The 23,705-nt window shown below is 46.2% G+C and overlaps 2 protein-coding genes across 2 annotated transcripts in view; both read left to right on the top strand.

Moving 5' to 3' along the window:
* Positions 1-912: 912 nt before the first annotated feature.
* On the top strand, positions 913-11,949 carry LOC135389845 (cytochrome P450 2J6-like). The gene is made up of 9 exons (XM_064619881.1): positions 913-1,046; positions 5,891-6,159; positions 7,319-7,446; positions 7,510-7,616; positions 8,717-9,018; positions 10,117-10,226; positions 10,437-10,692; positions 10,752-10,939; positions 11,227-11,949. The coding sequence occupies exons 2-9, from the start codon at positions 5,942-5,944 to the stop codon at positions 11,400-11,402; spliced, it is 1,485 nt and encodes a 494-aa protein (XP_064475951.1). The 5' UTR covers positions 913-1,046; positions 5,891-5,941; the 3' UTR covers positions 11,403-11,949.
* A 353-nt stretch (positions 11,950-12,302) lies between these two features.
* Positions 12,303-23,705, top strand: part of LOC135387720 (uncharacterized) — a 31,662-nt gene continuing 20,259 nt past the window's right edge. Inside the window, exons 1-17 of the mRNA XM_064616818.1 lie at positions 12,303-12,397; positions 13,369-13,576; positions 13,644-13,696; positions 13,988-14,193; positions 14,295-14,409; positions 14,468-14,534; positions 16,681-16,764; positions 16,946-16,974; positions 17,047-17,109; positions 17,239-17,305; positions 17,523-17,599; positions 18,000-18,082; positions 19,210-19,260; positions 19,327-19,359; positions 20,268-20,424; positions 20,999-21,072; positions 22,323-22,401. Coding sequence (XP_064472888.1) covers positions 12,374-12,397; positions 13,369-13,576; positions 13,644-13,696; positions 13,988-14,193; positions 14,295-14,409; positions 14,468-14,534; positions 16,681-16,764; positions 16,946-16,974; positions 17,047-17,109; positions 17,239-17,305; positions 17,523-17,599; positions 18,000-18,082; positions 19,210-19,260; positions 19,327-19,359; positions 20,268-20,424; positions 20,999-21,072; positions 22,323-22,401 — 1,470 coding nt within the window. The 5' untranslated portion in view covers positions 12,303-12,373. The remainder of the gene's footprint in view (positions 12,398-13,368; positions 13,577-13,643; positions 13,697-13,987; positions 14,194-14,294; positions 14,410-14,467; positions 14,535-16,680; positions 16,765-16,945; positions 16,975-17,046; positions 17,110-17,238; positions 17,306-17,522; positions 17,600-17,999; positions 18,083-19,209; positions 19,261-19,326; positions 19,360-20,267; positions 20,425-20,998; positions 21,073-22,322; positions 22,402-23,705) is intronic.

Here is a 23,705-nt window from a genome sequence, read left to right as displayed (position 1 = left end):
GAAAATTAAAATTAAAGAGTACGGGCAACACTGTATTAGGTATTCGGAAGGGATCCGTACTCTCAGCCGCGTACGGCGGCAACCACGTTGCGTGCGTATAACACTGTGCCCGACAACCGAACAGCGCTGAGTTTCTTTTTCATTTTATTTCGCAAAAAGCACACTAAACAAGGCTCTCTGCACTCCATTAGAAATATGATACGAAATAATATAGCCACCGAAAGAACAAAACGCGACAAAATAGTGCTGCATACATAATACATATTCGACAGTGTTGCCCGCCACACAGGGGGTTGTTCGACATCAGGCGTCATGATAAATTAAAAATATTTAGAAAGCGTTGTCGGTCGTATGTTTCCGCATATGGGATTTACAAGCAACAAAGTCTCAAGCTACCTCGCCAGCATGTCCTGCTTGTCTACTGCTTTACAGTGACTTTAATTTACTTCCAAACCTTTCCGGTGAGAGCTTGGAAGCGTTTTTTGAAGCGCTCTCTCAATAACTGCGCCGTCTCGTGTGTCGCACGATAAGTGACGTGGCGCGTACAAGAGACATTAAGCAACGCACGGCACGCAGTTTTACACGATTGAAAATTAGACAGCGATAGAAGAACTAGATATACACATATTGCGTTAACATCGCCCATTCTTTGAAACTGCGCGCTGCGCGTCCATTGTATGTCATGGTCAACTTCCGCCGCCTTCAAGTGAAAGGGGAATTAAAAAAAAAACACACACAATGCAGTCAGAATGAGACCTCTGCGCTTATTGCACTACTTGCACTGATTTCTTGAATACGGATACTCTCAACGAAGTACTTCAAAAGACACCAAAAGAGGGTTGGTGATTTCGCTTAGCTCATCGCTCCTGAACTTTCATTTAGATAAGCCAGTAATCACAACGAAAACAAGCTGTCGGTGAACGACCTCTTTCGTCTCTTATCGGAGCTAAACGGGTCACCTTGTAAAAACGGCACTTGCCTTCTGTTGGCAGACGGTATTTGTGGTCGTCTGCTACGATAGTCTTCTGCTTCGGAAGCCGCGCAAGGTGAGCAGCATTTTTTTCAGAGCCCAGCTTTTTAACTTGGACGTTATAGCTGCTAGAGCATTATACCTGTGTGTCGTGAGATGTGTTCGTTGTTATCAGGCAAACCATTTATCAGATAGTGCGAGGTTTTCGCAGAAAGCAATCCAAATCGCAAAGCAGATGACTCTAGTTGTAATTACTTGCAAACGCTTCTGCAAGGGCAGTGATTTCCTATACGGAAATTTACACACACCGGTACCGGTAATTATGGGTGTTAGCTGGGTTACACGGCGCTTTTACATGTTTCATGTGTAGAATGTTCCTCAATAGGATATCAACTTGCAAGAGATCAGGATATGCGACTGGTCTAACCGCTTTGATGCCAGTGCACGCGCATGTGAAGGTGACAATGTTGGACCCTATTAAGTCCTGCACTATTACTGGGATCGGTCGAACCGCTGCAAAACACGCACAAGAGTGCTTCAAACAAAGCTGCGCGCTTCATGTACAACTATGAACCCACCATTGTTGCTCACCGAGCGTACCAAATTACACCAAAAGTGGTTTAGTATGTACTGGCAGAATATATTATTAGATGCCTTCTTTGTTTGCGCGTTATTTTATTTGGAACCATCCTTGCCCTTTTGTTGTGTATGCTTCCAGCTGTATATGTATATGCAGAGTTGTACACGTTACTCGAAAAAAGTAATTGATTACAATTACTACTGCGCGAGAAGTAATTCTTTACCGTTACAAATTACTTCATCAAAAATGTAATACGTTACCGATTAATAATGTAACGCGTTACTTTTCCCCTTACTTTTAAATTGTGGGCCATAGCAAAGCAAACAAGCTTGCAGTGAACGCAACCATGCAGCTCTTGTTGCAAATTCTAATATGAGACATCAACATACATGATAAGTGAAATTCACAAATACACTTGAAAGCAACATACAAAACACATACACGCGTTTATTTCAGATTTATATATACACATTTAAAACAACATCGAAACATCCGCGTCGAAACATCCTCTTCATTTTATTACCATTGTTACGTTCAGCCCGCACAATTTATCAATACAGTCACTTATTTTACTGTTGCTCCAGTAGGTCGCGGTTGTAAGGGATTATTATATTACTGTGGTGTGCATGGAACACGTGTAGACTGGAGACGGCCGTCACAGTGACCTCTGCGTCATTGCTTCAGTCGAACTCGTGGCGGAACAGAACAGATTGGCTTGCTGAAAAGGGTTGCCATTGTTGACGGAAGGTTAGAAAAGTAATCGATTACCGAAAATTGTAATAAGATTACTTGGAAAATTACTTGCTCACAAAACTAATTGATTACGTTAAAAAATTACTGAAAAAGTAATTGATTACTAGAACACGCAATTGTAACGCGTTACGTACAACTCTGTATATATGCATGTTTATAAGTCCCAAACGTCGCCACACCAGCATTGGACAGCTGTTTCGGCCTTATTGGGCCATCATCAGCAATGCGTAGGTGGGCGACGTTTGAGCGAGTGGCGTCGGAAGGTCACGTGGAACGTGATGTCCTCCCGTCAGGGTGAGTGACTCACCTCTGAAAGCCCAGTGCGAAGCCAGTAAATAGTATATATGCAGCAATGGAAGGACGCTGGAGTTTCTTTTCCAATGCAGCCCAGGAGAATGACAGAGCGCAGTGTTCGCGCTGAGTGCGAGGAGGAGGAGGAGGAGGAGGAGGAGTGTCGTTGGGAGGAACCCGAGAGGTCTGCCTGCCTGATTAGGCGGCATGTTTCTCGGGAAGGGAAAGATGGTGGAGAGGAGGAAAGGGTGAAGTGGAAGACCGAGCGGAATCCGCTCGGGGGGAGGATAGCTGCGTCCATGGGCCGACTTCAGGGGAACTGTGCCGGCATACGCCTATTACACATCTGAGGGAAACCCAGGAAAAACCCTAGACGGCACAGCCGGCCCGCGGATTCGAACCGCGGACCTCCCAGTCTCCAAGCGCACGGTGGCGCAGCGGTAACGCGCTGAGTGCGCGTCAGACATCTCCACGCATTCACACTTTTGAGTACGTTGTACTGTTTGAGAGAACTTAAATAGAAATAGAGCAGGAGTGAGGAGATACCCTTATGGAAACAATTCCTGAAACTTACGAGGGTGGACGAAATATAAACGAGACTTTCATCAGGAAAAGATCTTCCCGGAAACAACACCCCAAGCGGTACTGCTCCGACGACCTTGTTATCGGCCGCGCGTTCAAAGACACGGCCCACCCAGGGGCGGACCGCGTTATCAAGGGGCCCTTCTCCAAATATGAAGGACCGGCTCCCTTTCGCCTCCCTCCACCGCGAAAGATCCTGGCCCAAAGGCGGAAGATCAATACGCGGATTTGAAGGGAGACCAGAGCAAGAGGAGACCAGACTTTCATTATACAGTGAACCCTCGTTAATATGACCCCCGATAATCTGACATACGCGCTTTACGACCATACTCCTGGGGAACCATGCAGCGAAACCTCTGCAAATCCCTCCCGTTAATATGACAATTCCGCATTATGACCAAAATTTTCGGGAACGACCATGGTCATAATAACGAGGGTTCACTGTATATATATTTTAGCTGTAGTAAGAAATAAACCAAGTGTGCATTATTTTTCTACATTATGTCCCAATGCAGAAATGCATTTTTCCCAGTGGGTCGGTAGCTTTTTTAAATCCCCTTCTCATGATGATAATGATGATGATGATTATGATTCAGGTTTTCTTGGCGCATAAGCAACGAAGGCCGTAACCCCCCCCCTCCCCTTCTCATAAAAAGAAGTGGGTTGTATGTGTCAGCAGCCAGTTGCGCACAAACTACCCCACTGAGTCGTCGTCGTCGAATCATTGGCCTCCCAGTGCTTGTTCGGGTGGCCAAAACAGGTGAAAATCACGAGGCGATAAGTCAGGGCTATATATAGGAAGTGTGTTCCAGTGGCGTTCGGCCCATCTCCCTTAATTTTGCACGTGTGACGGCTGTGGTGTCTGGCGTTGTCATGGAGGAGAATCGCTTTACGTGTTGCTTGGTCACGTGTTTTGCTGCGATAAGCAAGTCTAACCTCAATCGAAGGTTCACAGTAATATGCAGCGTTGACGGTGCGACGATCGTGCAAGAAATCAATGTGCAAAACGCCGCGCTGGTCCCCAAAAAACAGTTGCAAGCACCTTGCCACACTGTAAACTGAAAAACACCCTTATGGGTGCAAATCGCTTGTCCTATAATTGACTCCTCTGTTTACACCGTATGGTCTGGAACACCCTTTTTAGAGGGTGTATCCCGTGTAAAACGCCCTTTGAAAGGGTGCTTTTCCTTGAAAATGCCGTCTTTTGCACCCTTTATACACCTTTTTAGGAGGGTGTTTAACGATCTTACACCCTCTTAAAAGGGTGTTTAAAGGGTGCAAAAGAGGGCATTTTCAAAGGAAAGCGCCCTTTCCATGGGTGATTTACACGGAATACACCCTCTAAAAAAGGTGTTCCAGGCCATGTACGGTGTAAAAAGAGGTGTCAGTTATAGGACAAGCCATTCACACCCATAAGGGTGTTTCCAGTTTACAGTGCAGCTAACAGCCGAGTGTCTCTTTGATAGGGGCTTTCATTTTCAACCTCGTGTCTCGCCTTCCACAAATTCCTTATGCCAGGCAAACACACGCGGCCTTGACAGTGCCGAACCCCCGAACTGTGCCGAACCCCCGAACTGTGCCGTCAATCTGTGCAGAATTTCGGCCGGCTTTACACCCTCACGAGCAAGAAACTTGCGCAAGGATACCTTGCGTAATCGACGCATCATCGCTCCGACGTATCGTATAAAACGGACTACTGAGGAAGTGTAACGAGACCGGTCGGCTTCTCACGTAACTACTGGCCCACCTACGTAGCACGTGTACAGGCAGCTGCTAGAACCTGTGCCGATCTTGCGTGTTTTAGTTGCCTTTCGAGCGAGTTCCAGGCCGTAACAACCTTACCAGCCGTCGCCGCATGTCAGTGGCGGGAGACACGTAGGAAAGGTCAATGAAACGCAAGGCTGACTTGCTATCCCACTGAAAGAGTTAGCTATTTCATAAGGTAACCCAGTAACCGTTTTTCCATAGGGTGTCAATCGGACTTGCACAGCTACATATAAACTTAGATCGGACCTGTTTTTTTATTCCGTGTAGCGCCGCGAAGCAACCATGGCTATGAGTGGCGTACAGACGGGGACAGATGGGTAGAGGACAGCAGGAAGGAGTGGGAGGGACGGGGTTAATATACATCCTGGGCCGACTTCAGGGAAAACCTCAGACTGGCGATGCTTTAACCCACTCTGCTACGCCGCTGGATCAGATCGGACTGTGTTCCTTAGTCGTGTGCAATCTGCGTATATGAGCACATTGGGGCGTGAGGAATATCCTTGAGTCTTCCTCATTTCTTTACAACCTCCCTGATAAGAGAGTACTGATTACCATTGCGCCACTGATCGCAATGTTGCCTTATTGTATGTATAGCTGTTACGACTTATTTACCGAATGAATACATTGACTTCTCTTGAAAGCTGCAGCACGGGTGCAAACGAGCCGCGCCAAAAATACGGTAAGATTAAATTATTGTTTCATCACAGCATACCTGTTGCGATCATGGTAGCAAGCGTTATGATTGGAGCCGGTATGCGAGGGAAAAAAAAGGTACGCCAGTCCCGTGTCCGTTCCTTTTGCTGGACGCGTACCACGTGACCAAGTTGCAGTCGTAACAGTTTGGAAATGGGAAGCCTTCCAGGGGCACGCTTCAGATCTGCATTCGTCTCACTTTTGCGTACTTTAATTTTCAAAATATTTGAAATATAACCGTTTCTACCACGCAGAATATTTTATTTCGGCAAATGAAGACGTAGATCTCAACGAACCATACGGCCATGGTTTCCTGGTTGGTGCCAGCCCTGTTCAGCTACGCAATTCCAGCGCTGGTTACCCTCATAGTTTGTTTGATCATCCACGAAATTCCGAGGCTTACGAGAAAAGGCCTCCCACCTGGACCGTACGGACTACCCGTAGTGGGATATTTGCCTTTCCTCGGAAAAGATGCACACCGAGACATGGACCAGCTGCGGAAGCAGTACGGCAATATATTCGGGTAAGATACGGAGGCATCTCTTTAAACAGATAAGTCTCTTTGCTTGGTCGGTGGAATTTTTTCGTCGTGAAAAAAAAAAAAAAATATATATATATATATAAGACCTCCTACAACTGCGCATAAAGTTGCAGAGCGCAGAAGACAGGTCAGCCTTTCATGTCCAATGTGGACACTTTTTGGGGAAGCCCTGGTTTTGACGTAATTAGTAGACTAAGACATGCCAATGCATTCTTGCATGAAACCAATACGCCGACAATAAGTCTTTCAGGAAAAAAAAAAAGAAAAAGAACGTGACGGTCTTGAGCTACCAATCCACTTGTGGACAATTCCGTCGTCACTTGCTTAAAACCCTCAGTGCTAATGGATATTCCATGGAATGGAAAGCAGACGGAATGCATAGCTTCAACGGAGGGCGGCAAGTTCGCAGGTTAAGCCAACTTTAAGAGTAGGTGTTCCGCAATTCTGGGAATGCACGCCGTCTGCCGGCCGGTGCATAGAGGCGTGTTGCTTGGGGGGAGGGGGAGCTGTTCGTACTGGGCCGACTTCATGGGTAATTGTGCCGACATATCTCTTAAAACGTCCGAGGAAAGCCCAAGGACTGACAGCACAAACCGATGCTTTGCTTCCACCCCGGGTCACCTACTCCCCTCCCGTCTTTTTCGGTTCTTTCAGGCCACTTATTATTTGATAACCTAATCGATCATTCGCCGAACTAAACTATGCGCTAGATGAATCGCACGGAGGTTTATCGTCAGGTGCAGAGCTGGTTGATTCCAAGAATGAATCAGCTAGTTATCGGGTAAATAATTAATCTCCGCATATTAATAGAGGGGATATAAAGAGGAATCCCGGGAAAGTTCCTATAACATCCGGAGACAAAGACAGGCTATACTTGAAGTGCATTGGCATACTCATGTATATCCACGTAGCGGCATGTTGCAAAAATTTTCAGAAGTATCTTCTTCTGACGTATGCTCTACCAATAGCCAACGGTACCATGCTCGCTTTTAGCTTTCTAGCAACCTTGTATTTACGTAACAAAACCAGGACCAGGCTTATGCCCGTAGTTCACATGGAAACCATTTCAAATACGCAATTTGCGACCGTTCCTTCTTCCAACGATAAGTCATGACGTATCATTGAAGAAATATCGTTCCAGCATGTTTCTTGGCTCCCGGTTCGTAGTCGGCCTTTGCGACTACCCCGCGGTGAAGGAAGCTCTAAGTCAAGACGCTTTGCTGAACAGGCCAAAAGACATCCCGTTCGCTATGAATAAAGAATCACAAGGTAAGAAATATTCGATTAGTCTCCTCTTAGGGTTCCGAGGAGTTCTTGAGTTTCTTTCGCTAGGCCTTATGGTCGTCAACGGTCCACTTTGGCGGGAGCAGAGGAGGTTTTCACTAAGGCTCTTCAAGAACCTCGGTGTTACTACACAGACCATGGAGCAGCATATTCACGTAATGTATTTATTCAGGTTGCTGATATTGCCTGCACAGCTAGAGAAGAAAGTGTGACAATCAGCATTTGAATTTAAGCGTACGGTAATGTGTCCTTTTTTTACTTGTATAAAGCTAAACTATCTGAAGCACTTAATAAGAAGAATCCTATGAGAATATAGAATAGTCTCATAACCGAGTCGGGTGGGGACAGCACCAGATCCAGTGGCCGAGCGTTAGGGGTAACCATGTTCCATGCCGACGCTCAAAGGTGTCCCGGGCTCAGCGTCAGTTGCTCTGGCACGGTATTTCCTCTTAGTTTCCTTTAGATGGCTGTGAAACAAATGACGTCACAGCAATCTGTGAAGCGAAACCAGAGCGCTCCCTATTGGAATGCCACAACCGACCAACCAGGAACCTTTAAAATCGACCACCCGAGCGGGGGCTACCACAATGGATTCGGCACACTACAACAATGGACAACTTCGTGACGGCGACAGAAATCACTAGAGATATGAAGAAGTGAACAACAATAGAAAATGAACTGCACATATTTTAATGCGGCACGGCAGTGTACCTTGTCCGCTATAGTAGTAGGCTGGTCTGGTACTTGACCCGCTAGACTGCAGCACTGATGATACCGATCGCAATCGTATGGAAGTAAGGGAACGCAATGGAGATGACATCCTACTTTCTTCTATAGCCAACGTAACAGCTATGCAAGGCATCACCATGGAGATGCTATCTCTATGGGCATCACGGCATAGTGTTTTACCCCCGTATAGCGAGTGGTTGTGGCCAAAGAAATGCTTGCCGCGGTGCCACGAATAGTTAATATAAGTCAAGTTGAGCCGAGGTGCAGAATTCTTACCGCCCAAGGGCACTTCTGGAAGGACTGCTTCGATCGCGAGATAAAGCGGGATCTATCCTCTGCTTTTACTTCAATCTTCCATCTTGGCTTGAATCTGCATGTCTTCCCTCCAGACTGTCCGAAGCTGATAGTGGGAAGACGGCCTATGTAGTCCGGGGTGAGCTAGTCTCGCGGTGTCCTGTTTTGTTTGCTCTGTTATCTACTACAGAACTCGAGAATCGGAGTCTTCATAGCAAAGGTTGTCTTACAGGATGAGCTGCAGCACCTCTTGGTCGAGTTCAAGAAATGCGAGGAGAAGCCCGTGGTGGCAACGACATATCTCACACCGAGCATGTCGAACATCATCTCGGCTCTGGTCTTTGGGAAAAGGTTCGAGTACAAGGACTCCGAACGTGTCTACTTGGACGACCTTATCGAAACAATTCCCAGACTAGCGGCCCAGATGTCAGCCGTGAACTTCTTCCCGTGGATCCGAGACCTATTGCTCTTCTTCAAAGTTGGCAGCTGCGAGAAGTTGAGACACGCTCTTGCCTGCAGAGAAGACTTTGTCGAGTGAGCACAGCGCTTCCTGCCATTACTCTTTATAGTGTTACTAGGTTTAGGCCAAAGGTATCGAAACATGTAGCTGAATTCACGATGCGAGCACGATTTCGATTACCAGCATTTACGCCTACCGTTATTTATTTATTTGCAGAGCAGGATACCAGCGAAACGCGTTTGGCGTACAATGACCGCCAAGATAGAAATGTTGTCATCTAACGTTGTGTGTTTGCTCTATGTGTATCACTAATCTTTGATGAAACCAGTAAAAATTTACAAGCTTCGGTTTCGCCAAGAAGGTCAAAACCCCGAAAAACTTAGCAATGGTGCAGGCGTGTTCCTGGGAGGCGTCTCTTCGGTCTACGTTGCAGGCCAGTCCAGGTGTTCTGGATTCGATCCGGAACGCGAGATGGGAGGTGACTGCACGCGCGGAGTAACAAGGTCCCCATATGAAAGCCGGCGCACCTCTACGTCATTTGAGTGAGAAATTAATGAGGCTTGTGCAGTGACGTCATGTGTGGTCACGTGACATTGGATAACATATTGCCACACCGGAGTCGGAGTAGGGGGGAATGCCGTGAGTTGTTGCGGTATGCGTGCAGTTACGAGAGGAAACTCTAAAAATACACGCTGCTGCCTCATTCGGCATGCAGTAAGACGCCTGCGACGCATCCCCATGTTTTCCCATGTGACGTGGCTCCAAGGCGCCCAAAGGCTGCGCGTGACGTCATGTGCACAAGCCTCATTCTAGATCACTTTCGCATGCGAAGAGGGAAAATGTTTTCTGCGAATACAATGAGGGGCGGGCACCTTTTCACTGCAGAAATTACGTCAAAATTTCCGGACACGATATTTAGTCTGCAGTTGCCCTTTGAACTGATGACGTTCGCAACAAGGAGGGTCTCAAGGGGGTTTTGCGTCGTGTGGATGCTCTAATGAAACAATAAGGAATATGTGTATGTTCGTCCGTAAGGAAGATACCAGTGTGTAGTGAAGGGCTTAGAATCTCCAGAGTGGGATGTAAGTCCTACAGATGACTTCACTCCTAGAGTTAGATTTTGTATTAACACCTGTGGTAGCGTTGACACGTTGTCGCTTACTTATACGCAGCTCAAAGATCACGAGTCACGAAGAGACTTTCGAGGAAGGCACGGTACGGGATTATATCGACGGGTTCCTCTCTGAAATGAAACAGGACGGTTCCAACCCAATGTTTACAAGTAAGTGGCCAAAATGGGTATCCAGTACGGCAGCTTTTCTTCCTGTGCACCCCTGTATTACCTGCGTTGAAAGCAGGGAGCGTCGGAAGTCCCTCGTGGGGGACTGAACTGAAGCTTGAAAGATTCGCAACGAAACTGCATAATAGAACGACACACGTTGCAGAATGACTTCAAACATATTAAGGATTTCCACTTTCTGCTTTGCACCAGGACAAGTGCTGAAGGGCAACGGGGCCTCTTTCTTCGGCGCCGGGAGCGAGACTGTTCGAACGGCTATCGACTGGCTGTTGCTGGTGTCTGCAGCGTACCCCAACGTACAAGAGAAGGTTCAAGCAGAGATCGCAGAAGTTGTCGGTCACGACGGTCAGGTTTCCTGGTCGGACAGTCGGCGAATGCCATACACTCAAGCTGTCATCTGGGAACTTCTGCGCTGGAAGCCGATCAACCCTCTCAACCTCATGCGACAGTAAGTGATCCTAAACTGAGCTCATGCCTGGCTCAACCCGAACGTTATCTGTCGCGCAGAGCGTACTCTGACGTCAAGGTCGGCGACTACATCATTCCGAAGGGCAGCATCGTGATAGCGTGCCTGTGGTCCTTGTTCCACGATCCTGAGGTTGCGCAAGATCCCGAGGTGTTTCGACCTGAGCGGCACCTCACGGACAACGGGCGAAAATTTGTGAAGCCTGAGTATCTGATCCCTTTCTCCTATGGTAAGACGCATATTAATTTAAAACACTTAGCTGCGCAACGCGGCGTCATTTCTTTTGGTTAATCTTGAAGGCAATAGCAGTGAGCACCAAGTCCATGCTCTTGCACACCATTGTGGTGAGACCTATTGTGGTAGACAACGTTTATCACCGCTTGTAAGCTTAGGTTTCTTACGAGTACGCATGCCCAACTTGATCCTTAATGCTCTGCGGATTACCTACACGTACTTACCTGAAAAACATATATAACCTTTAGGGTAATATTCTTCTGGAAATGTTCTCTATTGAAGGCAAGCGTTCCTGTCCAGGAGAGGTGATAGCAGTCATGGAGATCTTCATCTATTTCACTACACTTCTTCAGCACTTCTGCGTCACTGTTCCAGAAGGGAGAACCCTGAATTTCAACGAAGTCCTAGGAGTCTCTCTTAGGCCTGAGCCGCAGGAGCTTATCATGCGTCGCCGATAGATGACACCGCGGACAACATCCACGTAGTTCTGCTTTTACAGCTCTTTGAAGGTCTATGAAAGACAGAAAGTGAAACCACAGTATATGACAGCAGGTTGTTCTTCCTTAGTATAGAACTGTCGTCTGCTAGAAATATCGATCGCTCAACGTCCAAGGCCCAATGCCAATTGCGTACATATGTGTGCCAGCGTTACACATATCTGCGTCCAGGAAGATTTGTGTTTCTGTACACTAGCCAATTAGCGTACGAGGAGAGGAAGAATTGTTTCGACGAGTCATTGTCAGCCAGATCATGGTACTGCCGATGGTCATTTAAGAGTACACTACAAATATGGAATCATTCAGGCGATCTTTTTTCTTTTTTTCATACAAGATTTTACGAAGTTTTAGACTCCATTTTATCGAATGTACGCTGTTTTCACAACTTTCACATAGAAAAGCGCGTAATACTGTTGTAAATGCTGTTAGACTTCTTTGCCCAGAAATTGTTTTCATGTAGTCTATTTGTACATATGTATCCGTGTAATAAATGTGTGTTTTCAACCAACCCGAAACGGCACAAAAGAATATACACAATGAGGAATGATGGGAAGGGATGGGCTGCCTATGCTTTCCTGGCTTGGCCATCACAAAGCAAGGAGCTTGTGAAGCGACGTTCCCACTGCAACGACATCGTTTGTTCATTGCTCTCACTGCTTTTAGATTAATGTAATCTGTGCTGCGATAAACTGACATTTCATCGTTCCCTCGCATGCACGACACTATTTTTCTATATTATGTCCCGTGTCAACATCCCCCGTCGGTCATAATAAGAAAAAAAGCCTGGTTGCATCTATCGCCGTGGTCTTCCTTGGTTGGTTGAAAGTGTGAGGAAGAAGAAAGAAGACTGCACACGTGCCTTCCCGTCCCTATCAATCATAATCGCGCAATTCTGTTCCTACCCCAGTACCATTTTTCCTCTCACAAAGGTGATGTCATTAAAGCGACTCGTCTTGGTAAGCGAGCCTCCACGTGTTCTAATGAATGTTTCCGTATACATTACGTCCGCTGTACCCAAGCATGGCAGCGATTTAGAAATTTCAGGCAGTTTGGTTTACAGCATGCAATGATAGGGCACATTTTGTGCTGATTTGTTTCGCGCTTTACTTTTCCGGATCTCCCCCCTGGGGTACTAGAGAAGTCTAACCTGAACTACCCTTATAGCGATGCAAGATGAAAGTCTGTTTGTATCTGCCCCTTCTATGTTTGTTCCAGCCTCAGAACATCAGTTTCTCTCTTACCCTTATAGACTGACCTGACCTGACCTAACCGAACCTAAACAACCGCGACTTCAGCGCACCCTGGGGAAATCACACTGTCATAGCAAGGGGACGAAGTACAACCTGAATCTGAACCTGAACCTGAACCATACTGATATCACGAGATACCCGCCCTGGTTTAAAACGGACAAGGAGCGCCTGGACTTGTACCTATAGTATCTCTGTTACCAGGCGCGGATCTACGGGGGGGGGGGGGGGTGTCAAGGGGTCCGGACCCCCCCTCAATTCGACACTTGAACATAGGGTTCAATGTTCATGGGTTCAGGGTTCATGTTCTGAATGACATTTTCACCACGAAGATGATACGGGCATTCCTTGAGCGCTCCTGTTGAGCGAATTTTTAACGCCATTATGTCTGGACTGAAAGCTCCAGTCAACTTTCGAAAAAACGAACAGAAACTAATAACTAATTCTTTGCAAGCTAACTGTAACTCGGACACTATATATAGTGTTCGAGTTACAGTTAGCTTGCAAATAATTAGTTATTAGTTTCTCTTTATGTTTGTTTGCTTGTTTTTTCGAAAGTTGACTAATTGGAGCTTTCAGTCCAGACATAACGGCGTAAAAAAAAAAATATTACAGTAACCTACCCCTGGTGAAGCTAGAAAAGCCACTCTGTAGATTGTCACAGTGAGCGTTTGTTTTAGATGGACGTCGGCAACGACGCCAACGTTTGGATGAACTCGGACGTTGCCAACGATTCGAAAGCCAGAACCAACGAAACGACGACATTGCCCTGGAGTAGGAACGGACACCAAGTGGCCACCTATGAAGACGACCAGGCGCTCCTTTCAGGATGGTACAGAGTGGTTAGCTGGTTCCTTAGCTTCACCTTGTCTGAACCACAAGATGCATGTGAGTGAATAAGTGGAGGTGGACTGGACGTTTGTTCAGCAACATTTAATAAAACGTGGTGTTACAGTGTTCCTGCGGAAGCTTCAGCCTGGTACGAGTTTATTGGACGCAATGGACCTAGTGAGTTCTCCGCTCTCCTGTTTCAAGAGAGGCGGTTCAGCGCTGATTGAACTGTATTCATGCGCCCGATACCTTCGGCCTTGTTCAGTCAGGCTAGAATTTGTAGTCAACTATACGCATTGGACTGGGCGATTAATGATCTCTTTCTGATAATATTTACTTCTCACTAACAATGGAAACTTGATATACTTTGCCAGTGAGTGTTTGCCAGTCAGTTAGGCGTCTGACTAGTCCTCTATCCGTGTTACAGGTATTACTTCTGCTATTACATTACTTATGTATTTGGAACAGTACTTCCAGTTTGAGCCAAGGATGTTCCTCATGTACCTGATCGGCGTCGTGTACAGCATCATGGGCATTTTCGGTTGCGCTGCGTACGTGTACCTTCGGCGACAGGGAAGGCGTGATGGAGATCGACCTCAGGACCTTTCTTACAACGTCACCGCTCCTCTTCAACTTTCCACTGCCGTGCAGGCCCTAGTCATGTCCTGCATTATGTAAGCCTAACTCATAAATACCTCGCTATTTAATAATTTTACGATACCAGTAAGTACCCCGGTCGATGGGGAGTTTAAAGATTGCCATACCCGGTGTATAGGTTGGGGTACGTCATCATGCTAATCAGTGTGTCAGAGATCAATAAGGTCTCCACCAAGAATGGACACGCGGTCTACATTAACCAAGTTCGGCAGTACATCGAAAATGCCTCGAAGGTAAGGTCGCCAATGTGCTGTGGAAATGCGTGACTTGCCACTTGCCTACCGATTTCAGAGCATTCAGCTGAATTGCGTCAGAAGAAAGGACACCTTTGATGAACTCTACAACACAATGCTTTATGGTGAGTCATGTATAGCTTTGCCTTTCCGGAGGGGCTCCTATCTTGACGTAGAATCGACGTAATTGCTGTCCTGTGCTGGACAAAAGCTTACGGAGGAGGAGGAGGAGGAGGAGGAGAGGGGGAGGGCGAAATAACCTTGTCTTTGTGCTCTTTCCGTGCTGGGTAATGTCAATGTCTCCTCAATGGCACTGCCGGGCTAGCTAGCACGGTTACCGGTCCTAATTCTTTAATTGGTGGAATTAAAGGAATGGGGCAGCCAAGCCATTCCAGGAGAGGCTCTGATAAATCTGGAATGATTCTGCAATCATTCTAACCCCGGACTGGTAACGCCGCGACCCTAGTGGGGATACACCAGCGACTATTGCTGGAGCATGAAATTGTAACGACGCAACGTTCCCGAACACAGTGCTGCGATACACAGTGCTGCTACCGGCGAAATCCGGGGAAATCGACCGACTTTATTTTTTACTTTTATTGTTGAGATGTATGACGTCACAGTACACGCTTAAAAATGAACTTCACCTCATAGCACGCTCCTAGCTAACCATTATCTCGAATGATATCGTTATCTGCCCTGATTTGTTGAAAACCGGGGGCGTACGCCATTTCTGTGACACTTATGCTGTTCATAATTGTCACAGAAAAGGCGTACGCCCCGTGTTTTCAACAAATCAGGGCAGATAACGATATCATTCGAGATAATGGTTGGCTAGGAGCGTGCTATGCGGTGAAGTTCATTTTTAAGAGTGTATGCAAAATCTGCCACCCGTCTAGCAACAGCACTACTGCAAGGTCGCTCTGCATCTCCCCACCACAGCTACTGGCACTCTTCCAACGTGGATCCGAGAGCGGAGACGTGTGTCGTTGGTATGAGACTGACGTCACAGCTCTCGGTGACATCACCCAGGCTTTGGCAGTAACTAAGCTATAAGTTGCTTGTAACTGTAACTAATTTCTGCAGCAAATTTCTGCCAAAGTAACTTGTAGCTGTAAAATGTAACTACACATTGCTGCGGTATGGCAATATTTTCCAGCCCTCAATTTCCTAGCGCTATTGAGTCGACGCTTTAAGTGCAATGCAGTTTTTCTTTTTTTTTCTTTTTTCAACCAGAAATTCCACGAATTTCGACGTCTCATACGCAGCCAGGATGGCCTTAGACTAACCTCAAGCGTGGTTTAGGGCCCGTGGGAATTCCTCCGTTGATAACACGGTATAACTATGGGTAGGGCAGTGCACGTGTTGAAGCGGAGGTGTTGAGTGTTACATGTATTCGGCTTTTTCTTATTAGAAGGTATAAAAGTAGACAGGATATTTCAACGTGGTAACTATAGCTAGAGTTAAGTAAAAAAAAAAAAAAGAGAACAGTAACTGTAACTCAGCTCTCAGTTTTTCAGGTTCACTAAGGTTCATTGCAGGTAACTCAGTTCTGCAGGTTCACTCAGGTTCACTGCAGGTACTCCCGTTCTCAGCTCTGCAGGGCACTGTAATGTACTTGCCACTGAGAAATGTACTTACAGCAGTACTCGATTACTTCCCATCACTGGCAGTATGGCACACGCTCGTTCATGCGTGCAACTCGAAGAGAAACTGCACGCGAGCTCGCTTCATCACGTGACTCTAAGGCCACGTGTCATTCATGCTTTTCCATCTTCTTGGCACGTTGGTGACAGACGGGGCGTTAACAATCACTACTACCCAATGGACGATTTTAAAAAGATGCGCGCGCCATCAAGCACGTGGCGCAAGGCAGCATGGGAACTTTGAGGGACACTGCTCCGTCGTCTGCTTCGGATATGCTTCATATCGGCTGACGCTGTGGCTGCGCACACTGGGAATGTTGTTGTTGTTCTTCTGCCTCCGCCTCTGGCCGTATCGTAATGCTTGAAGGCGCTCTAAGTTCCCATGAGCCCTTGCGTACCACAGGTGGCGCTTGCTTTTCTAAAATGGTCTATTTGGGAATCACCTTTCTCTCTCACGCTTTAACTGTGCAAAAGCAGGGAACAAAAAAAAAAAAAAAAAAAAAAAGCTGCATTTTCGCGACTGTACCAAATTCTAACCCGAAGCTACCATTAGTTAACTCTTCCAATACTTAACTGAAAATACATGGTATGCCTATTCAAAAAGTGTGTGCTCTTTGTTTTGCAGATTTTGACACTGAGATGTACGAATATGCGTTACGTATTGTAGAGTACCAAACAAGGGACGTGCCAGAGTCGAGGGTTGTTTCTGGTAAGTCCACTGTACGGTACGTACGGAGGCATCGTTGTATAGACACAACTATGACGTTATAGCAGTACTGCCATTCAACTTGCCATTTCATGAAACATGCGTGTACTACACAATAGCGCATGACCATCGAGCAGTGGATTAAAAAAAAGAAAAAGAAAAACGGTATATACTTTTGCACCAGCCTTACAACTGATGAATAATGTCCGACCCGTAAGTGGAAACACTAGTTCGGTACGCGTACTTGCACAAGTACTGGTATATGTTCTTTACCATTTCTTTCAGCTGCGGCACCAAAATAACCTCTCTCTGGCGAGTCAATCTGCGGTACCGCGTACGAAGGAAGAGGTACGACTTGATGAAGCTCACGTGACCCGTCCTATACACAGACGCTGACATACCTACAACACAATTACACACATAATTACTACACAATTACATACTGTCATCGTATCAACGCGTAACCTCTACTCGCAGGTACGACAGTTCATCACAAGGTTGGTAGTTCAACGCATCCACGCGGTCCACAACTCCACCTTCATTGGTGAGTTCATCTATCATAGGCCGTCATGTATAATACTCTTATGTGTGGTAAGAGATGCGACATCAAACTGATTATATAATCGGCTTTTGGATAACCTGCTTGTCTGATATCTTTTTTCTTGTCTTGGCATTGTTTCATCCCACCAGCACCCTTTCAGTCTTATCATTGATTGGTGTGTCTTCAATGGTTTTGCGATTGACGTTGTGTAATCTTTCAGAAGCTGCCGCCTTGGCTCACGAGACATCATTGATATTGGAAAGGTTCATGGAGATTTTGAAGTACGATTCAAAAATGGTACTACCCCAAAAATCACGCATTATTTTCACTAACTTCGCCTAGAATTTATCCTGTTATGCCGACACATGTACCGGATATATCCCGATAAAATTCGTAACGAAGTACCCAGTGACTGTGTACATAATCCTAGAAAATTATGTATGCTTAACTTAAAGGGGCACTAAAGGGGTTGGCGTTTGTGGATCTCATTAGACTACTGGAAGGATGTATATTCCGTACTGAATGTTCATTACTTCGAATACACTCGCAATACAACACATTCTCATCATTTGCATTATTCTCAGGTTGACAGAATCTTTTATAGCGCGAAGAGATATTTTTGCACTTTAGTGCCCCTTTAATGCTTTCTTCACGTTATCCGCGATGTCTCATTGCTGTTTCGGAACTTTTCGCGCAGACGATACAGGGCATTATCCATATGGGCGATGAGATAAGCGAAGTCACCATTCCCAACATCCTATCATCGTTCGAGATCAAAAGGTAACACACATCATCCAAAGCTCTTGTACCACGTTTTCGCACACAAGTAATATTTGTTTGTACCACGTATATATTTGAGACATGTCCCTATCACTCAGTATGCCTTCTATGGGGTAAAGTGGGGCTGTACTTGAAGACGGGGGCAAGTTGAGGACAGTTTGGGTTTTTCGCGTGGCATTTTCTTAGGAATAATTTTTTTCTCGTCCGTGACACCAGGGTGAACACTGGCGTTGTCTGGGCTTTGAAGTAACGCGTTCTGCACGTGGCTTTTTAGAAAGACGTCAGACGCTGTTTTGCAGATGTGGTCGAGGAAAGAGGGGCTTTTTCTTTTTGTCCCATCTCTAACTTTCGCGAGCATTGACTTCCAATTTGCTCACCTCTGCTCCTACACTCTTAAAAATGAACTTCACCACATAGCACGCTCCTAGCCAATCATCATCCCGGATGACAACGTTCTCGCCCCTGATTTGTTGAAAACGGGAGGAGGAGCCTATTTTGTGCCCATTATGCACGGCACAAAATAGGCTCCTCCTCCCGTTTTCAGCAAATCAGGGGCGAGAACGTTGTCATTCGGGATGATGGTTGGCTAGGAGCGTGCTATGTGGTGAAGTTCATTTTTAAGAGTGTAGGCTAATAAAATATGACTTCACCGTTACGACGCCGTGTCAGTGCTCTGTGGTGCCATGTGCACTACTCGTGGCCGACCTTTCGGTTGACTCAAAAACAAAGGACACAATTTAAACCGGGCACTTATTTTTTTTATGTCCCCAACCTACCCATAGGGTGGGGTAAGTTGATGAAAATATGTAGCCTGTCATTTTCGGCTCGCACGAAATAAATATCTGCTTTAGCACCACGGTAGTTTGTGGATAATTTCTCAAAGGTTTGGGGATTCAGTTAACAAATCATGGTCCAATTTAGGCGATTATTCTGACTGTTATTAACAAAATAGTTCAACTGTCTTCAACCTAGACCATCTTGCCCTATGATCTCAGTTGTCTCGCGACGTAAACCCCCAATTATTATTATTACCTTGCCCTATGCCCCGGCAAGTCACTGTCGTTCTTGTCTTCAGCAATGCACACAGAACCAACCCGCGTCAGCAAAGTAATTTCATTTCCTCGCAGTGTCTACTACGCCGCAGCTACCACGGGCCTGTTCACTGTCCTCCTCATAATGTATGGCACGAGCTTCTTCATGGGTTTAATGTGTTACAATAACCCTGAGGCACCTGGTTGTTCTAGGGCGGCGGGGTACACTGGACTCATGATGATTATGTAAGTATTGCCGCTTATATTTCGTTAAATATTGCGGAGCATACAAAACCCAAAAGACACGAAAGCGCAAAGCGTAAAGAAAGAGGTTGTGTAACCGAGCTTAGCACTTAGCTTAACGAGCTTAACAGCTTAGCACCAGGACCCTTTGCTAAGGAAGCGTAGTGGACGAAAGGTTCAGTGAAACTGTCGCGCAGATGCTGAGTGAAACCCTCCCTTTTCCTCGTGTTTTGTACACTCTTAAAAATGAACTTCGCCGCATAGCACGCTCCTAGCCAACCATTATCTCGAATGATATCGTTATCTGCCCTGATTTGTTGAAAACGGGGGGCGTACGCCATTTCTGTTACACTTATGCTGTTCATAATTGTCACAGAAAAGGCGTACGCCCCCTGTTTTCAACAAATCAGGGCAGATAACGATATCATTCGAGATAATGGTTGGCTAGGAGCGTGCTATGCGGTGAAGTTCATTTTTAAGAGTGTACTTGTGGGAAACTATTATGGGAAGCAGTTCTTAACTGTGCTCGCCTTAACGCTGAACATGCTGAACACGACGGAATGCTCCGTAGTTCACCTCGTCTTTGTCCGTGTCTTTTTCGTGTTTTCTTTTCTTTTTTTTTTCGGTATGTATCAAAGGTACCAACTAGCCCAACTTCGCACCTTGGGGCTTCGTAGTGTTGTATTCATATTATCAGCTATCACGAGGACCTATCGGACAGTATTCTTACGTACATAAGACCCTGATATTGAGGTGGAATAAGACACTCTCGACACGAATCTAAATCTAAAAATTATCAGCATTCTTGTTCAGTATTCGGAAGTAGTTGGTATTCGCTATGGATCGAAAGCCGCTTTGAGCACGATTCTCGCGTAGGGTTTCAAGTCTGCTTTGATATAATGTCCCTCCAGATCTGTCGCTATGTCGTTTCCGATCAGCTCAGCGTTGATGTTCGTGACAAGCTCTGTTATGATCTTGGCGACGACAGTTACCATCTACGTCTGCAACCCGTATAGTAAGATCATCCACGGTGAGGCTGACGTCACGCACGTGGCCCTTCTTGACGATGTAAGTGTCGTGCCAATACCACCTAGATAGAGGAAGCCTGCTGACTCGTCGCCATGACGTAACAATTGGGTCAGCCAATGGGGATCGTGCTTTCAACGGCCGTAGCCAATCACAAACGTGCTTTCAGCGGTTGTGGCCATGGAGTAGAACCACCGTCGTCTGCCAGTTGTGACTGAACGTCCCCGCGTCCTAAATGGGAAAACTAAATGGGAAAAAGGTCTTAATCTTTTGTCTACTTTTTGTCTAAGTACATTTTACAAACTTTTTACTTTTGTCTACTCCTCATTCATCATCCCCTAATAAAGTTGTTGTCGTTTGTCTAAATATTTAGGTCTGCAGGTCCCAGGTGAGCTGCAATCATTTGCGGGTTCTTGAATTCGCAGAACTGTGAATCGCAGTAGCAGACGAATTTTGACTCTTAATCGAAGGAGGGAGAGGGGGCAGTGAGCAGGCCTTTTGTGTCTAGGTGGCGTTGGGAAAGGGAAGCACGCCATCACGGCTGCGATATAGTGGTTGTACGTCAACGAGTGCTTCCACTCCTTGTCTCACTAAGAATACATGGCGTACGTTGCAGACAATGTCCTACCTGTGGCCCGAGCAAAAGAGGGGAAAATGGTTCGGCAAGTTTCTCGCGGGAACAGTTCTCGAGTAAGTCCCTTCACTGATGAATGCTCTTCACTGTCTACAGGGTGAATTTAGCAAAGGTTACACATTTCGACCGAGTCGTAAAAATGCAAGATAACGTGTCAGGCGCTTCAAACTTTGCAGACTGATAGTCATTCGCCCAAACTTTTATCCATATTTTTTTTTCAGGTGCTATGATTTTGTAGAAAAAAGCTAGAAGCAAAGCAAATTCTCTCCCCATGCGTTTCCTATGGCCTACACTCCCCGCGATCCGCCATTTTTTCCCCTCTGTCTGCATCACGTTCAAACCACCACGTATACACTCTAAAAACTGAACTTCACCGCATAGTACGCTCTGCGCCAACCATTGCCACGAATGATTGGGTTATCGCTTCTGATTCGAGGAGAGAGGGAGGCGTACGCCTTTTTGTGTCAATTTGGATATATGATAATTGACACAAAAAGGCGTACGCCTCTCTCTCTCTCCCCGAATCGGAAGCGATAACCCAATCATTCGTGGCAATGGTTGGCACAGAGCGTGCTATGCGGTGAAGTTCAGTTTTTAGAGTGTAGAAGGCGCTGCCTGGAAACGAAGCAAACCCAAAACCTACGGAACAACCAACAACTAGATGAACCAGGTGCAGCGCCTCCTCTATACACAATGCCTGTCAAGTGAGCGCCAAACAAACCGCCTGCCAAGCCCTCTCCCTCATACACGCCGAATCCTCCGCTTTGGCGGTGCCTTCCACGCAGTCAAATTTAGCAGACGACATGCATCGGCAAAAAGTTGCCGTTCCAGGCGATGTGCTTATTGTCTTGTTTGAAATAGGGAGAAGGCGGGACCGGGTGGAAGCTGGCGCTCCATGCGGAATCTCCGAGAAACTTTTGGCAGGCGGAAAACAATGCAAACGCGCGCGACGTGACAGGCATGTAGAATGGAGGCATTAATCAGGTGCAGCGTTTCGAGGCAGCGCCACCTATACATCGTGATGCGAACGTGAAACAGGCAGAGGAAAAAATGGCGGTTTGCGGGCAGTATAGACCATTAGAAATGCATGGAGTGAGAATTTGCTTTGCCTCTAAGTTTTTTTCTACAATGTCATAGCAGTTGAAAAAAATATTGATGAAACTTCATGCGATTGACTATCAGTCTGCAAAGTTTGAAGCGCCTGAGACGTTATCTTGCATTTTTACGACTCGATCGAAATGTGTAACCTTTGCTAAATTCACCTTGTACAAGCTTATTGCACCAGATCATTTTCTTGTGTCCACAGGAAGTGCAACGGCGGCCGTCTTTTTGACGTCATTCTCGATGATTTTGACGACGCCATTAATAATTTCATCAACCGAACGGTAAGGATGACGCACTCGAAGTTGCCTTGGTTCGGAAGGAATCGTTAATTCGTTAATTCTGAAATTCGTTAATTAACTTTTTGGTTAGAGGATTTCGAGCAAAAGCGAGATAGCAGATTGAGAGACTGCGGCAGTTGCAAGCCATTTTGCGTTTAACAAATCCTGAAAAACACTCGTGCCTTAAAATTCCCGAATTTTGATATGCAAATAAACCGAAACCACGGCGACCGGGAAGGAGGGAATACAGCGCTCATATGACGTCAGAGGATCACGTGATCTGGAACGATGAAGTTGATTGGAGTAGGTGACGCTGAGCTGGCCAGATTATCAGCTTTCCGACCTTTGACGCCCTCCTCAGGCGCGCTTTTTCAGTTTAGGCTCATTTGCATATCAAACTTCGGGGATGAATATTTTAACGCGCGTGCGTGTTTCAGGGTTTTTTTTAAACGTGGAATGGCGTTCAACGAGGACAGTCTTTCAATCTGCTGTCTCGCTTTTGTCCGAAATTCCTCAATGAAAGAGTTAATTAATGAATTTCGGGTGATTAGTTATCGCGTAGTTACACCCTGTCTTCCAGACGATGTCTCTTTGACCGTAGAACTCGACTACAAAAACAAAATATATGCTGCTCCTATAGCTTTTTTAAATAAAAATTCTGTAAAGGCGAAAAAACAACAACAACAAAACACATAGGAGTCTGCGTTATACCCCTGTCACACGGGCATTTTCGATCCTGCTCGACCGAACCTGCTTGAACCCAATGCAGATCGGATGGTGCTACACGGCCGCTTCCAAGCAGGATCCAACTTTGATCCTGCTTGACTCAAGACAGTTCCCATAACAGGATTGAAAATTTCAAGACGGCTCGACGGACGCCATTTGCATCCTCGACCCCGGTGAACTGTCATAACTTAAGACGGACATGCGCGCGAAGCTACAAATGATGCTTACATCGGTATACGATAAATTACCACTAATATCGCTGTTATATAGGAAACGCGAAATTAATGAGTTCCGTTTATTCATTTGCACAGGTCAACCATTCAATGCGCATTGAAAGTGGCCGTGTAGCAGCGTCAAAACTCGAGCGTGCTCGGGAAGTTCAATGCAGATCGGATTCGAGAAGGATCGAAATGCCCGTGTGACAGGGGTATTACATATTCCGGCTGGTGAGCTAATATGGGGCTACTGGGCAAGTTTGCACCCATAATCGGGGCTGCACGTCATGGGGGAGACGATAAAGCAACGAACGCAGCCACAGACAGTGGCCAGCCGCTCCGGCATTCCGCGTACAGATAATAATC

Source organism: Ornithodoros turicata, chromosome 3 (genome assembly GCF_037126465.1).
Source record: "Ornithodoros turicata isolate Travis chromosome 3, ASM3712646v1, whole genome shotgun sequence".
NCBI classification, from domain to species: domain Eukaryota; kingdom Metazoa; phylum Arthropoda; class Arachnida; order Ixodida; family Argasidae; genus Ornithodoros; species Ornithodoros turicata.
Note: the sequence above shows the minus strand (reverse complement) of the source record. Positions and strands in the feature narration are given on the sequence as shown.

Coding starts and splice junctions, on each gene's coding strand:
- LOC135389845 (XM_064619881.1), top strand. CDS start 5,942: ATGGTTTCCTGGTTGGTGCCAGCCCTGTTCAGCTACGCAATTCCAGCG. Junction 9,019..10,116: donor TGCAGAGAAGACTTTGTCGA/GTGAGCACAGCG, acceptor ACTTATACGCAG/CTCAAAGATCACGAGTCACG. Junction 10,940..11,226: donor TCTGATCCCTTTCTCCTATG/GTAAGACGCATA, acceptor TCTCTATTGAAG/GCAAGCGTTCCTGTCCAGGA.